Source organism: Parus major, chromosome 4 (assembly GCF_001522545.3).
Source record: "Parus major isolate Abel chromosome 4, Parus_major1.1, whole genome shotgun sequence".
NCBI classification, from domain to species: Eukaryota; Metazoa; Chordata; class Aves; order Passeriformes; family Paridae; genus Parus; species Parus major.
The window spans coordinates 5,421,488-5,437,032 of record NC_031771.1 but is presented as its reverse complement, the minus strand read 5'-3'; the positions used below and the strand labels follow the sequence as shown (position 1 = coordinate 5,437,032).

At 39.2% G+C, this 15,545-nt stretch overlaps 1 protein-coding gene across 10 annotated transcripts in view; it reads right to left on the bottom strand.

Moving 5' to 3' along the window:
- The window catches only part of KIAA1109 (KIAA1109 ortholog), an 86,819-nt gene that overhangs the window by 17,590 nt on the left and 53,684 nt on the right, over positions 1–15,545 (bottom strand). For 9 of the 10 annotated variants that reach the window (XM_015624256.3, XM_015624257.3, XM_015624263.3 and 6 more), the window contains exons 46-60: positions 14,265–14,971; positions 12,837–13,064; positions 12,372–12,465; positions 11,321–11,371; positions 8,300–8,506; positions 7,950–8,188; positions 7,146–7,390; positions 6,522–6,627; positions 4,465–4,562; positions 4,183–4,368; positions 3,351–3,519; positions 2,654–2,865; positions 1,815–2,013; positions 1,155–1,214; positions 75–301 (exon numbers count right to left, since the gene is read on the bottom strand). In XM_015624256.3, the coding sequence (XP_015479742.1) occupies positions 75–301; positions 1,155–1,214; positions 1,815–2,013; positions 2,654–2,865; positions 3,351–3,519; positions 4,183–4,368; positions 4,465–4,562; positions 6,522–6,627; positions 7,146–7,390; positions 7,950–8,188; positions 8,300–8,506; positions 11,321–11,371; positions 12,372–12,465; positions 12,837–13,064; positions 14,265–14,971 (3,028 nt within the window). The remainder of the gene's footprint in view (positions 1–74; positions 302–1,154; positions 1,215–1,814; positions 2,014–2,653; positions 2,866–3,350; positions 3,520–4,182; positions 4,369–4,464; positions 4,563–6,521; positions 6,628–7,145; positions 7,391–7,949; positions 8,189–8,299; positions 8,507–11,320; positions 11,372–12,371; positions 12,466–12,836; positions 13,065–14,264; positions 14,972–15,545) is intronic. The other variant, XM_015624259.3, reaches the window with a different exon arrangement.

Sequence of the window (15,545 nt, the reverse complement as noted above, 5' to 3'; positions counted from 1 at the left end):
TCAAGACTAAGACCTTTCCATTTGACAGAAGACTTTTTCCAATTAGTAGCACTTATTTTGGTGGATTCACTTACTGCATGTATAGTAGGAGACATGGTGTCAACTTCATCCTCATCTGAAAGGTCAGCTATGTTCACAGAGTTGAGGTCAGCAATGTCATCAATATCTTCCTCTCCTGTCAATGTGGTGAGAGTGTTGCCCAAAGCATTCAGTCTTTTCCCAATGTTTGGATCCATGTGGACATCAATACCACACATCTTCCACAACACATTCAGTGTCCATGTTCCAGCACTACTACTTTCTGTGTTAAAAAAAGATAAAAAAATCAGTTTAAACAGGTTTTCCTCTTTTAAAAAACCCGTCATAGTGAATTACATACTCATTAGCCAAGACAGTGTTTGTCTTACACAGAAGTGGCTTTTCTGCCTGTTCTGAGAAAAACACATTCCACAACAGAAATGCTTGATGAAAATACTTCATAGTATTTCTTTAACAAGTGATACAACAGAGAGACCTAATGAAAACACTTTCCTCTCAGAGCAAGTAAAGAGCATCTCAAGCTTCAGCTCATACAAATGCAGGCAAGTAAACTATTCCAAAACAGAATTTCTAACAGCAAGAAACATAAAACATGTCTTTCTGCATGTACAAATGGTGACCTATTTATTCAAGGCTTGAATAATGATGCTGGAAGATGTTATATTATATGTGCTGTGTGCCTAGTAAATATCCTGTCTGCCCAGGACTTTTCTGAGTGCCACTTTTCAGCATCCAGACACCGACCTTGCTCTAAGCATGACTACACAAGATAATGGTTTTCTTTCTAGATGGAGGTATGACCAGTACAGAGACTGACAGCTACTTCTGAATGCTCTGGAGTAGGTCTAGACTACTTTGACCAGGCAGAGAGGGACTTTGGGAAAAAGAGAAGCCTTTTCTGGGAGAGGAGAGAGAGGGATGGCAGCTCAGGGTGCAAAGCCTCAGCATGAGGAAGATTTAGTAGGACAGGAAGCAATGGGATGACATTAGTGTTATGGCAACTATAGCTGACTTTCCTCCACCCAATTAAATTAAAACACAGTTAAAGGACTTAAATTTCATGTTTTATCAATGCTTTTTTTGTAGGACTTTATTTATTGAAACAAGCACACTACCTGCTGCAGCTTGTCCTGTTGTCCTAGAACACACTTCATAGGTACCATCTGGCACAACACCTACATCAAGCATACAAAGCAAATGCACTGATTATGCAGCCAGTAAAAGTTGCTCTAAACCAGCCCTTCCCAATCCCACCCTCAGTCTCATGCCTGCCATAATTAAAGAATGATAGATCATCTAGTTTTACTTCCCAGTCAAGGGCTTTTCTTATTTAGTAATGTGAACCTAATTTGGTAACATACAAAATTCTAAATATGTATTCTGTATAAATATATATATGTATTGGATCAACTTAAAATCCCATACAAATTTTAGAATTTTCACCATTCTATATATAAATATTCTATATTAGACTATTAAAAGTTACTGGGATTTTATGAAATTTTATAAAAGCAACGCATCCAACTCTTCCAACATCTCTCAGACAGAGCTTAAATTATTACAATGATATATAAAGCAGCAAAATTTACTTATAAAGGAAAACAACAACAAAGGAATATAACCTCTTAAGTCCATATAATTTTGCCTTCAAAAGGCCAAAGTCCTTTTTTTCAGGTTTTTTGGGAAAGCTCAACTGTTATTCAAGTCAATGGGAACGGCAAAAGTGGATTTGTCTCTGAAACACTCTTGTCCAGTATGAGATCACCCCCACTTACATGCATTCATGACTAGATCTCCTCTTATTTCTGGTTTCCAGTCATCCCAGCTTGTCTCAAAGCCATCAGCAAAGCGGATGCAGAAGTTTTTAAAATGACCTTTGCTAACTAAAGACTCTGAGGAGCAGGCAGTGATGAGTGTGCTTTCAATAGTCAGGACTAGAGCAGAGCCAGTGTCGAGATCTGCAGAGTGGTTAGACTGGAAAATAAAATCACAAGGAGAATTTACTGGTAACTGCAATGCCAAAGTGATATTGTACATTTACTAAATGCCATTTATCTTTCCCTATTAACTGATCCCCTGCTCCTATCTCCTTGTATTTTTGCTTCTTTGCAGAGAGTTTCAAAAGCATCACCTCTGCCCCTACAATGCCTCACATTGCTGTTTCCTAAATGCAATGCCTACATTAGAAATTTATGAGAGCAGCGGGTGTCAAGTTCATCTGGAAAAGGAACAAAAATCCATGTTTGATTAAGGGCTATAATCCATATGGCCCCATGACCACACAACACAAGCCCAGGATCAATTGTTTTTTTCCAAGGAAGATGACAGATGACTTGATTAAACAATGATAAAAAGTAGCTTTCAATTGTATGTGATCTTTTTTGGTGTTTATTTTGATGTGTACAGCTATATACTATCTTAAGTGTACAGATTGACTGATTAATTTCTATCTCCCCATATTAACATCTATAATTATATTTCCCTTTAAAAAAGCCCAAATATTTCCTTTTATACAACTAGACCTCTTTTGAAACATGTATCACCTGGTTCTCATATATGTACTACACACAAATTGGTGTTCTAACAGATTTCCAGTAGTCACACTTTTGCTTACCTGGGGTGTATTTGTGATGGGCAGGCAAATTCCTAAGTCATTGACAGTCAGCTGAAGGAACAGGGTCCCAAAGGCCTGTGCAGAAGTCTGCTGGATTCCAGGCAGCATATCCACCACTTCTTTCGTGGCCATATGAATATCTTTATGTAAAGCCATTCTCTGTTCATTCCAGTTGTCATACGCTGCCTTGTAGTTCAGCCAGAATAGCACAGCTTGATGAGGAAACCAAAAATGCTTAATTAAAATCAACATTTTAAGAAAACCAATCCATGTTCACTAATTAATTTTATTCTTCCTTTTTACAGCTCCTCCATTATTTTAAGTCAGAGGATGTATAACAATGGACACACATTCAGGATGCAGTGACCAGGCTCGTGCTTCAAAGGACAAGTTGGACAAACCTGATCATTTACCATCAGAGTTAATACATTAAAATAGAGGAAGTCCTGGTGCTTTCAGCATTATTCATCTGTGAATATTTACAATAGCAACTTCCTCCAAACCCATCTGAAAACTAATCACCTCAACATATGGAATTTCCATGTCTGATGACAGAATTATCAATCTGTTGGCAAGGTGGAGATCTCCCAAATTTCTCAGCTACGTAACACTGAGTCTTGAATAAACAAGCCTTTTGAGAAAAAAAAATCTCTTCCTCAGTATGAACATGAATTTGTAGCAATTGTATCTACAATACCTCTGTCAAAGGCCACAGGCTGGGCAAAAACAATGGGTCTGTTCAGAGTAATGAGCACAGCTTCCCTGTCTGATGACCCACTGATTTCTTCTCGGAGAGCATTTCTTAATCCAATTCTTGTCTTGAAATAGGCAACTTGATGGAAGTCTGAGCCAGCTTCTTCATAAACCTTAAAATGTTCAAAAAAATGGGAAGAGAGATGGGTTTGCACCAGGGAAGAGTTCAGGGATGGGAATGGGAAGAAAAAAAAAAACCCCAAATCACTGCATTTGACAAAATATAAAATTAAATCAAGTTGTGTCCTTTCCTCTTTTTCTCCTCTAGCCAAAGTCCCAATGAGGATCTTCAATATTCTTTCATTAAGTTCTGATCACAGCATTATTTTATTTATCATAAATTGTTAACTTATGTAGCTATTTATATATCCAGATCCTCTATTGTGACAGATGATTTGTAGGTCCTAAGATTTGCATCTGTCTGTTTCTAGGCATCACAAAACACTTTCATGTCCTAGAATGAGTGGTTCCAGGTACCAGCAGACAAACTAGGTCAAAATGTAGGTCTAGCAAAGTTTGGATCTCCTCTGATCTTTTTCTTTCATTCAAATATTTTAAAAATTGTATCGGTATCAACGAAGATTTTGAGTCTGACTCAGTAGAAAGGCTATTACCCTTCTAAGGGGCTAAGAAGTTTCAAGATATTAATAGCATGTGGAAGAAAAAACCCAAACAAACAAAAACCCAGCACTGTACAACAGCCTCTTGGTTTGATTATGTAGTTTTTTAATCATACATTATTAAGAACATTACATGCAAAGATTTTGAGCACTAACCTGATGTTTAACAATCTGTCCCAGTGCCAGATTCAAATCCACCTGGCATTTTCCAAACAGTTTGAGGTAGCTGCTACTTCCAGGCATTGCTTTGGTTTGCAGTCTGTTGGAGAGCTCAAGCTCTATCAGCCCCGTTTCAAACCTCACAGCACGCATTGAGGGAGTTGTAGCTGTCACCTGAATTCCCTAATGGATAAGGAAGGTACAAAGTTATGAGCATCAGAGACACGATGAGAAAGGAAAAATAAAAAACCTACCACTGTTTTGTCATCATCAGATTACCTTGAACTGCAGGCTCAATGAGTAAAGAAGAATTTTTGGTTTATCTCCATCTGTTGTACCATCATGTTCATTCCAAAGAGGTATTGGCTGCTCCCCTCCTGCACACATTAAATATGCACAGTCACAGTTTCACCAAAGAAAACATTTTAAAACCAATACATATAAAAAGGTGACCATGAATTAAGCCTCATTTTAAACAGTGACTACTTGAAGGTTTATAAAAACAAATGAGTATTGAAGATATCAGTGCAAATTCATCTACTGACATATAATTAATATCTCTCCACTAAAAATTAAGGAAAAGAGGCATGTTCCTCCCTCCTGGGAAACCTTCCTCAAGAACTCTCAAAACCTGTAAGGAGTGACACCTACTTTTCAAAAAAAAAAGGTGTTTTGATACCAATGTATCTCCTACTTATCTGACAGTCCAAATTTAACACTTGACCAAATACTACGCAAATTCCATGAAAATGAGGAATTGAAATTATATCGGTATTTTTCCATGAGAGGAGGAAAGAGTACTCTGCAATTATCTTATTTTTGGGTTTACTTCCTCATCCTGGCACATTTCATCCCAAGTTATGTACCCTTGAAGAAGCAACCCTGGTTTTAATTCTCCTTGATATTTATCTACATCCCAACTTAGTTTATAGAAAGAGCTTGCTGCTGAAAAAGGCTAAGCCATTAATTCTCCCTAAATATGCCAAATGATCTAATTACAGTTATTTGGTGGTAAGGACAGGCAGTTAAAACACAGATTCAGAAAACCCCAATCCACAATAAATTTTTATCACTCCATTTTGTATCTGGATAATTTTCTTTTAATCAACACTGCCTTTAACTTCTAGATGCAATTATTATGGACCGCTCTATTCATTAATTAGCTCTCAATCTGTGCAACTTCACCTTCAGTAATTGGTACTCACACAGTTTTTATGTAAGGATAATATGCAAACAATATTTTGGTGCAACACAAACCGTAATTAGAAAATACACTGTAGCACATCACATTAATTGGTATTTTCAAGCCATTTAGGAAATTACTTTGCTCCAAGCCAGAGGGACCAAGCCAATTTCTGCCCCCATTGTTCTGCTCTGAGCATCCAGACCCATGGATTGCTGACCTGACCATATCCCTGCTGAATTAGCCCAATACGGAAGGCAACAGTCACATTTCAAAAACCATCAGGCTGCTACTTGCAACACAAATTTACAGTCTGGAAAAGCAGAGAACCAGCACTGGTAATAAATTCCTCACATAAAAATGCCAGGCAGATCGAAATGCAGAGTCTAGTTCAGCACTGTATGCTCCTCTACAAACAAAAAATACTCTTAATAGAATAATGACAGCTGTCAGAAGATTTATTCTTTACCTAAGTATTTTCTTACTACCCAATACCAATATATTTTGGCTGGAACAAATATCATGGTGTTGTTTGTTAGCCTTCAGGGAATTTGACATTTTCCATTTTCTCCACTGCATTTTCCAAGTGCCTTGAGGGCAGTCCACATCACAAGGACCTGAACTGTTCTTTTATAGCATTTGTATATGTGAATATTTGTATATCTGAACATAAATCACACACACACACACAGAGGGCCATGAAAGGAGGTAGATGTACACACAGACACTCTTTTCACTTAGTTACCACTTTTTATTCTTTCTTTCCTCATGATGTTTCCAGCTAATGATGAATCTTTCCACTCAAAATCAGCTGCATTTCTGTAACTGCCTTTTATGATAACTCAAAAAGTGTTCAAATCAAGCAAAGTGAATAAAGTAACCCAGCCAAGGTCACACCATGGAGAGACACAGAGGCTGATGTCCAGAATGCCAAACAATCCTACTTCCCAATAAAAATCTTGCTTATGATAGACCTAGAATAATTTCCAGAGCCTCTGTTATTATTTCAAAGTCCAGCTCTGCTTCCTGCTGCTGCTGCTTGCACTGCTAGAGGTGAAATGAGGGTATCTGTGAAATTAAAGAGCTGGTCCTGAGAGCTATCAAACAAGGATTGAGGATCTTACTTAAAACTGCTTGTAAGTGTTCTGCTTACCTGAAACCTTCTGTATCACCTCATTTACTTCCTTCATGAACACTTTCTGCACAAACACTAAATGGTTTAAAAGGTCAGTCGTGAGATTATGTTCGAAGGAGCCAACCTGAAGAAATAGAACATTTGGGAACAAATCTTAGTTTTAAAAATGGTGGATTTTTAATGGTTCTTTTTTTTTTTAACTGCAAACATCAGAATTCTCAATTACAAACATGCCTATTTTTCTGACTAAAGAATTAGTTAGTAGAAATGCTCCACTTTTCCCCAGCAGGGAAGGTTTCTTTTAAGGAGCATCACTTTTCTCTCTGGGAAAATGAACTATGGAAATTGGCACACAAGTAGAACTTGTGAACAGAACACTCTGTGTCGAGCAAAACATATCATTAAGGTTCCATGGTATATCATTATTGCACTAAAGGAGCTGCCTAATCACAAAAAAAACCAAACCCCAACAACCAGCTATAAAACAATAAAATGATCTTCCAGTTTTTCAGTATTTGGATTCAACCTGTCAACCTGAGAGTTCTGGAGGAGGCAGACAGTCTAAAAAATGTGAAGATATGTAAGGAATTGTAACAGAAGGGAAATAAGTTATCAAAGATGACTGCAGCCTTCAAGACCTACCTCAGCCACACAGCGCAGGTAGTTTCCCTGCAGGTAGTAGCCTTGCTTGGCAGGGAGCTCATCAATGCTCCAGATCTGGTCAGAGTAAGTGTCATGCTCTTCCATAACATATTTCCCTGACATGGTGACAGGAGGCAGGTTGAGACTGGCCGAAGGAGGAATGGTTGACATGTCAGTGGCAGAAACTTTTGAAGTGAAGCGGAGTCTGTGGTTTGGAAGCTCAAAATTAAATCTGGTTTGGGCACCTGTAAAAGGAAGGAAGGTATGAACTGGGAAAAGAATCTCTTATTTTTCCTTAAATTTAAGAACAGCTTTTGAACAATAAAAAAACCCGAAATGTTTAAAATGTTATTGAAGTGCACAGACCTAAAGAACTATAAATATCCACCCACATGATTCTGGGTTGCCTTAATTTTTAAAGAGAATGAAGACTCCACAGTAGTAAGATTGAGAAGGGAATCATACAAACCACCTCGAGTGTACTGAGGCCTTGTAAGACTATTCTCAAGCAGCATTACAAATTAAAGTTTAATTAATTAAGGATCATAAACAGAATTTAGCAGCCAGAGGAAAGCTTCCTGGGAGGCTGCTACATATGAATGTATACATGTCTTGCATTCTGGGCATTGTGTAACAACCACAGTGAAAACTCTCTATATGGGCCCACATTAAAAAAAAAAAAGCTGATGGCAACAGATTCAAAGCTCTAGCTATAACTCCACAGAAACAATGAGTGCTTTTGGATGCTTATAGGAAGGCCAAACTAAAAGCAGTAATGTTTGTAAAGTTCCAGGGAACTGTTACCTGTCATCCCATGACTCCTCATCCTTCCCATCTTGTATTCCGCCTTCAGGGATGGCAGGAGCGCTGCTCCAATAGCAATCCCATCTATCATGGCACTGAACTTCAGCACTATGGGCTTCTTTTCCAAGCCCTCTGGCAGCTGTGGGAATTCATTGGTTTCAACTGGCGTTTGATTGATGCTCGTTGGCGTCTTCTCCGAGGGCAGAGGAGTCGCCACATCCTCTTTGGCTGGCTGGGGCCTGTGGGCAACGACAAAGAGCGGGAAACCCTTGCTGTTAATCCACCTGGCTGTCCCACAGAAACCCAGGGTGGCAAAATCCTGGAAGGGGGAGGGATTTGGGAGCACTCACGCTGTGGAGGGCTGCCGGATGAGGTCGGAGATCTGCTTGGAGAGCTGGTGGGAGCTGCGCACCATCATGCTGTGCAGCGTGGCCGGGTGCTGCGGGATGTTGATGCTGATGGCTCCCACCTTCACCACGGCCGCGTTGTTGGTTTTCAGCCCCCTCTGGGCGCTGTACAGGGCCTGGGATTTGGCAATGCTGCACTTCACCACGGTTCTGACAGCAAAAGGGAACAGCAGTCATTTGCAGGTTGTAGGTTAAACTGAGTTTTTAAGTGTTAGCTGAATTTTGAAGCAATATTGTTTGTCAACTACACCCACGTTCCTTTTTCTTTCACTTTACACACAGATGCACTCACTACATGCCACAAACAACTACGCTACACTTAAGGGAACTACACATCATGCATGGCAAAAATACCTACTAAAAACTGCTATTCTTTCCTAAAGTAAGGGTCATTTCAGTGCACACACACCAGGCTGCACATAGACAGACAAATTTGCACACACAGAAACAAAAAAAGAGCCTTCCATTTCAACTCCTGTTCAGGAATAATCTTCAATCACCCTTTTGGTCAAAAGTCAAATCTGAGTTTTGCATCCAAATAGGTCATTGGAGGAAATACTTAACAGTAAATACACAGCACATGATAGGTGAATTTGTGAATTAATACTGATGTTTAATTCAAACATATTATTCCAAAGTGCATCATCTAAACCTTATTTTAATGTTGAGGAGGATATGGTTCATAATGGTTACCCAAGATAAAACTGTAACTGCACAAAGCTGGCAATTTTTGATGTCCTAACAGAATTTTGGCATAGCAGAATTCATTAAACTTCTACTAAAAAATGTATTGTGGTAACACATTAATGTTTCTACGGTCAATTCCTGGAGGGTTACCCAATGGAAGTATATTATGCAGCCAACACAGAATTACAGCCTCAAAGAGAAGGAAATGTAGTTGTCAAGATGCAATACATCAGCTGAAATGGCTGAAAAATAGACTATAAAATTGCAACATTCAATGCAAGTTTCCCAAATACAATATTTCAAGGGGTATAGCTATAACACTGTTTGTATCCTATTTAAATTGTTTCTAGACAGTTTGATCTCATGGTGGAAGATACAATATTCTATGAACTCCACTCTCTAAGTAATGTCTCTTCTTATTCTTATGTTAAAATATTAGCAAGCCCAAAACAACCCAGATGTGGAAATACAAACAAAAAAAGACATCACCCTTCTGCTTATAATCAAGAAATACACAGCACTCAAAGGCAACCACTGGCCTATCAACAGCAAATTAATCGACTGAAGCTCAAGGAACATTCTCAGATTTTCACAACTATGCAACAAATGCAAGTCACCTAAAGCAGTTAAGAATTAATATTTTAGGGCAGACAGTCAAGTAGAAATTATTTCAAAATACATGATGAAGGAGGAAACAGTTCACAACAATTTTCAGAAAAACATTATACAAATAAGCATTACTTAAGAAAGGGCCAGAATTGTTTTAATTCACCTCTTTAAAAGAAAAACATAATTATTTCTCTTGATGTCTGCTCATTTCCTACTCTCTCCCTGCTACCATTCTGACTCAACTGTTGTGAAGCCAATCAACAACACATTTGCATCTCCATCTATAAAACAAAACACTACTGCATTCAATCCGTTTGAAACATTTCCTTAATTAAAAATGTATTACACCATATAGCTGTTGCAGGAGAATAAAACCTCAGCAAAATTAAGTGTGCTTTTCTCCACGTTTCATGCAACAAATTAATTTCACTGCTGTTTGCCTACAAAAAACCTACTTCCATGACAGAATGAAATGTGGAAGGACTGTCTGGCTATCCATTTATTATTAAAAAGCTGCAGTTTGCTTACCTACAGTGATGTGCCTGTAATACATCTGGTTGTATCTCATTAAAACCATTAATCATTATTTAAGTTACATACCAGTAATGCTTCCAGTAAGAATTCTATATTCTCACATCAATACCATAAATCATTGCTCTCCAGACAAATTCGTGACAAAAGGTCTTTGTCCCACTAAAGAACTGACTACAAGGCCAGTACTCAACAGATTTTTGGGAATGTTGTTAAAAGTATGGGGGGGAAAAAGCCAGCAGGAGGCCTGTAACACACAGGAACTACTGCACTTAGTCAGCTGAAAACTCAGGCAGCAGCAGATACCTGAGGTGTAAGTGAAGGGATCCTTCCCTTAATTCCAGCCACAAGGAATTTACTTTCTGAGCCAGAGGCTGTTTCGTGTTCATGACTCACCACAAGACCTATCCCACACAGATTTATCCAATCCTTTTAATCATTTATACTTTTGTTGACCACATCATAAGGCAGCAAATACAACAATTCTGTGATGCGCTGGTTTAATGCTGCTACCAGACCAAAAGGAACACAAACCCCATTATTTTCCCTACATCACTTGCAGTTTTACACTCCATCACCTCTCCTTCCAGAGCTCTAAGGACATTTTTAAGTTAATCCTGTATTACCACAACACTGAATAAACAGACTCTGTGAGAGAGGAGACCTGCACACACACACACACAGATCTTCAGCATGTCTGGGAGTTAAACCAGCACACAGGGAAACAAAGACAAAAAGGAATGGCCCTGTTCATGATGACACCACAACTAGCACTCCAAGCACAGCACTTCCAAAGCAAACCTCACCTCAGTGTTCCCTTACATTTATCAACAGTATTTCAGCTCATAAAAATAAGTACAGGAGCAGATCTAAAGAACTTAAGGGCCAGTGAAACCATTCTAACATTACAGTAGGGAGTGCAGTGCAATAGTAGCTGCTGAAACTATACTGCCAACATTGACAAGGGCTTTTTTAAGGTAAATATTTAGCAGGCTTCATTAAAAAAAGTTTATCTAGGTAATACCAGATGTGTTCAAGCAACATCTGCCTCCACAATCACACACAGTAGAAATGCAGCCATTAGCTACACAACACAGAGTTAATTGCAAGACTATTAAACATAATAATATGACATACAGAAACTCTTGTTTGGCTGTGCTTGTAGGAGATGTAGGAAAATCCTCCAGTCTACAGATGAAGATTGAAGAGAAAGCAAGAAAAACAAAAACAAAGCAAATAAAGAATAAACAGTCATGCAAAATTAGTCAGTTAATTATTTGTAACCCACAATATGACATTTACTTCCAAAATTACCAAGCTGAAGGTTTTGGTTTTGCTCATGTTTGTTCTTTGCTCTTGTTGGTTTTAAGATTTATCATTATTTTCCCCCTTTTCTTTTGTAGCCTCCCTACATGTAAAGCAGACATGAAGAGGTTCGGTCACATTCAGAAACCCTTCATGACTGTCAGGTTGGAACTTTTATTTATCCCTCTGAAACAAACTTATTGGAAGCAATTTTGCTGAGGAAATGATAAAATTCTGTGTATTTTAATTTCTATGTAGCATCCTCCAAACTACCCAAGAATTAAGAGGGGAGAGAAACTCAAGTGACATTGTGTAGCCCCTTTCTACAAGGGTCATGTTGTTCTAAGACCAGTCCACATACTGAGGGTTACCCAGCTAACACCCAAACTGTGTGAGGGTGATCTGTGCTACAAAGAACTGTGGTTCAGCTCATTCTGAAACTCAAAGAGATGCAGCTGGGAACAACTTAAAATAATACATGGGCTTTCTGAGTCTGTGAACGTGGCAGAAATAAAAAAAGCCAGAAGGATGTGGATGCTGAGCAAGTGACTGACAATGTTCATGCACAAGAAGTGGTTCTCTCCCCCTCCCCTGCCAGGTTGTGCCAGTTATATAAGGGCTAGAGAAGGGATATTAGAACTGTAAAAATAAGATGAGAGAACAAAGAATGATGCATCATGAGTTGAAAACCACATCTATTAAAGAAACATAATAGATCTTAAACAGGAATAATCAGCATCAGTAGATTAACTACTCCCTACAAATTCATATGGCTTGAACCTACAAGTTTCAAAAATCAATTAGAAGCACAAGAGAATAAACACACAACTCATGCCACTTCTATGCACTTAAACAATTTTACATTGTGAAACTTCCTACTTACTGGATATTTGGGGTAATTCCCTCCAGCAGGACGATATTGACACCTCCAATGTGAGCAGTGGCACATGTCTCAGTCATCTTCTGATGTAGCACATCTTTAGGAAGAAAAGATATTTAACAGCATTTCAGTCAGTAAAATATTTCAGATATGCCTACTGCTTTTAAAAATATTGCAACAGGAAAAAAACTGAAAAATCACAGCTTTAGCAGTCACATTAAGTGATGCCAGCTATAAATTGTGACAGGAAGAAATCTCTTGAAAATGAGCAACTGTCTTCTAAGAGGATTCCCTCCATGGCACTTGCTGAAGACCTTGCATCCTTTTATAATCCTTCAGCATCCTAGTGATAGTTTTTTTTAAAGAACTTGTTGAATATTATTATATTATGTACACACACACACTGCACATGCACATGTAAAGCTGCCAGGGAATTCAATTACAGATAACGCTTTTAACTCATCCCACCTTTCATTTTCTCTTTCAGGGTGAAGCTGCCGTGGATCCTCTTCAGCTCTGATTCCATGGTGAGGCCGCCAATGTCAGCCTCCAGGTGGGTTCTGTTCACCATCCCTATCCCAAAGACGATGAGGGTCACGTGCTGCGGCTCCGAGGTCACCAGGCTGCGCTTCCGCCCGTTGTCCTGCTCGTTCTCAAACACCACCCTGCAGGCAGGCTCCGTGGGGCTTCGAACACCTACACAAACACCAGCATTATTCAAGCCTTTGTTTATAATAAATCCTTGGCATATCCCATTTATATTTGTGTTTCAAACTGTGGATCACCTATCTTTCGTGTCAAGAAAACTCTTCAGGAAAATTATCTGTGCCTTGCGCACTCCACCCCAAGACCTTTGCAACTGAACCAAATCCAAGACACAATGAAGACAATAATGAGGGATGTGGTTTCATTATTACTCATAGAAATGCTCCTATGTACCTTATATAAATATTTGCAATTATCTGATTTTATTGTTGTACCAGAAAAATGCCCTGACAGTTTCCAATTGTCCCGTTTATTTTTTGATCTTCCCACAGGCAAAGGTTCTTATATTTCTGTTTTGGATGAGCAAGGTTTCCTTTCAAATGCTCAGGACGCTAAAAATAATGTAAGAAAATTTACATTTTGTGCAGATATTGGAACTGTGGATATGATATTCTGTGCGTGAAAGATACTGGCATATATTTAACAAAAGTTCTCATTTGAAATCTCCTTAGATTTCATTCTTTACTTAAAAGAAATCCACAGCTATATAGCTATAGAACAACTATACCATCCCCCACATATTTACAGCAACTTAAATTCAGCAACAAAAAGAATGATACTAAGACAGCTCTCATATTTACTCTGTTGTGCTGAAATACATTGGAAATAGCAATAATTACACCAGATCTCAAGTGAAATTATGACCCAAGCACCTGTAGTTTTTGTGGGACTTTGCAAATTCAGTATTTCACCTTTCCTGCTCCCACAACAAAGTTCACAGATTTTTTTTTCCTATTGTCAGTCATTCTCAAGGCAGGAATTGTCTCCCTCTAAACGGCTTATGTATTGCTTATTTTTTTATTTATTTGCTTTATTTTGGCTTATTGCTTGCATGTTTTCACCAAATGATAACAAGCAGCATTTCCAGCAGCCCCTTGAACACAAAACAGCACCTCAGGAGGAACAAACTCAATCCATACTACAAAATGAGTGAGAAATGTTAAGCTTTTCTTTTGTGCATCATCTTGGTGAACTAATCAAAAGCTCACCTCCATCCTCACCACTTGCCTCTCTGATCCAAGTTAGATGGGGTGTGAGACTCTCAAAAGCCACCTCACAACCAAGCTTCAGAACGCCCCGTTTAAACAAAAGTGCACACACACTATTATTTGGGATCATGAACCACCTTACCTGTTGGCCCAAAAGTTTCAGAAGACTTTTCTAAGATGCCAGTTGGATCAGAAATGAGTGAATAGAAGTTGAGCAGCTTATACATGTTTTGCCAGCACTCCGCAGAGGGCTCGCTCTGTTCCGACACGGTAATGGAGTCGGAGTCATCCATATGGATCGTCACGTGGTCAACCACATCTTTGGAGCCTTTCCTGGACACTTTGGATGTCCTTCGCTCCGACCTCCCCAGGGAATTCTTGTTGCGAGACTCCTTCTTGTTGTTGTCGTTGTTTGTCCTCTTGCTCTTGGTGTTGTTGACCCTGGTGCCTCCGTTGAGGCTGCCCCGGGAGCTGCGGCTGAAATCCGAGGAGCGGAAGTCCCTGTGCTTGCGGGTTTTGAAGGTGGGGGTCGGGGAGGCCGAGCCAGCCGTGTACCTGCTCAGTTTGATGTCTGTCTGCGTGGCCTTGATGTCATCGATCATGGTGCTGAACTGGTGGATGAGCCGCACCAGGGCCATGTCCACGTGCTGGCTGATGGACTGGCAGGAAATGGTGAAATTGCAGTGGAAGGTGTTGTAATAGCGCTTGTTCAAGTCGTGGAAGGAAAGGGCGTTGGTGGAGTTGTGAGGGGTGCACATGGATTTCTCCATCACCACAGCGCTAATGCTGAAAGTCTCTAACATCAAAGCTGGTTTGAATTCCAGGGGAGGAAGATTGACAGCTCCTTGCCTAAGGAAAGGAAAGGTACAAGTCACTACTGTGTTGCTTTTTATGAGAGTCAAATACGTTTTTTACATCTCATTTACTGAACCCAGCCTTTTATTTCCCTTAGGATAGCACCTTTTTACCACAGTTGTAAATATAATAAAATGAACTTTCACAGTTTCATACTCTGTGCTACTAACATAGCAATCATCCAGTTCCATGAAACCTAGATTGGCATGCAATCATTCCATTATATCCTAAAGATCTGCACAAAATTGGTCTGGGGGAGGATTCAGCATTTTCACAAAAAGTCACATCATTATTATTTATGGGATTAATTATTAAACACCATTTCAGAGCCACTCAAATTCCCCCACTATTATTCCCACCAGCTCTCCCCCCTTTCCCAATCTCCAATTTTCAAAAGCAGCAGAGATTCAGTTACAATTCCCAAACCATTCCATAGGAAGATTAAAAAAAACACTTTAGCAGGAAGACAGAATGAAAGATTAGAAGAAAAAAGGGGTTGCTCCTTATCCGATGAAAGTGCTTTGAAAATCTGTCAGGACATGAAAAGCCTAATTTCTGTTCTTCAGCC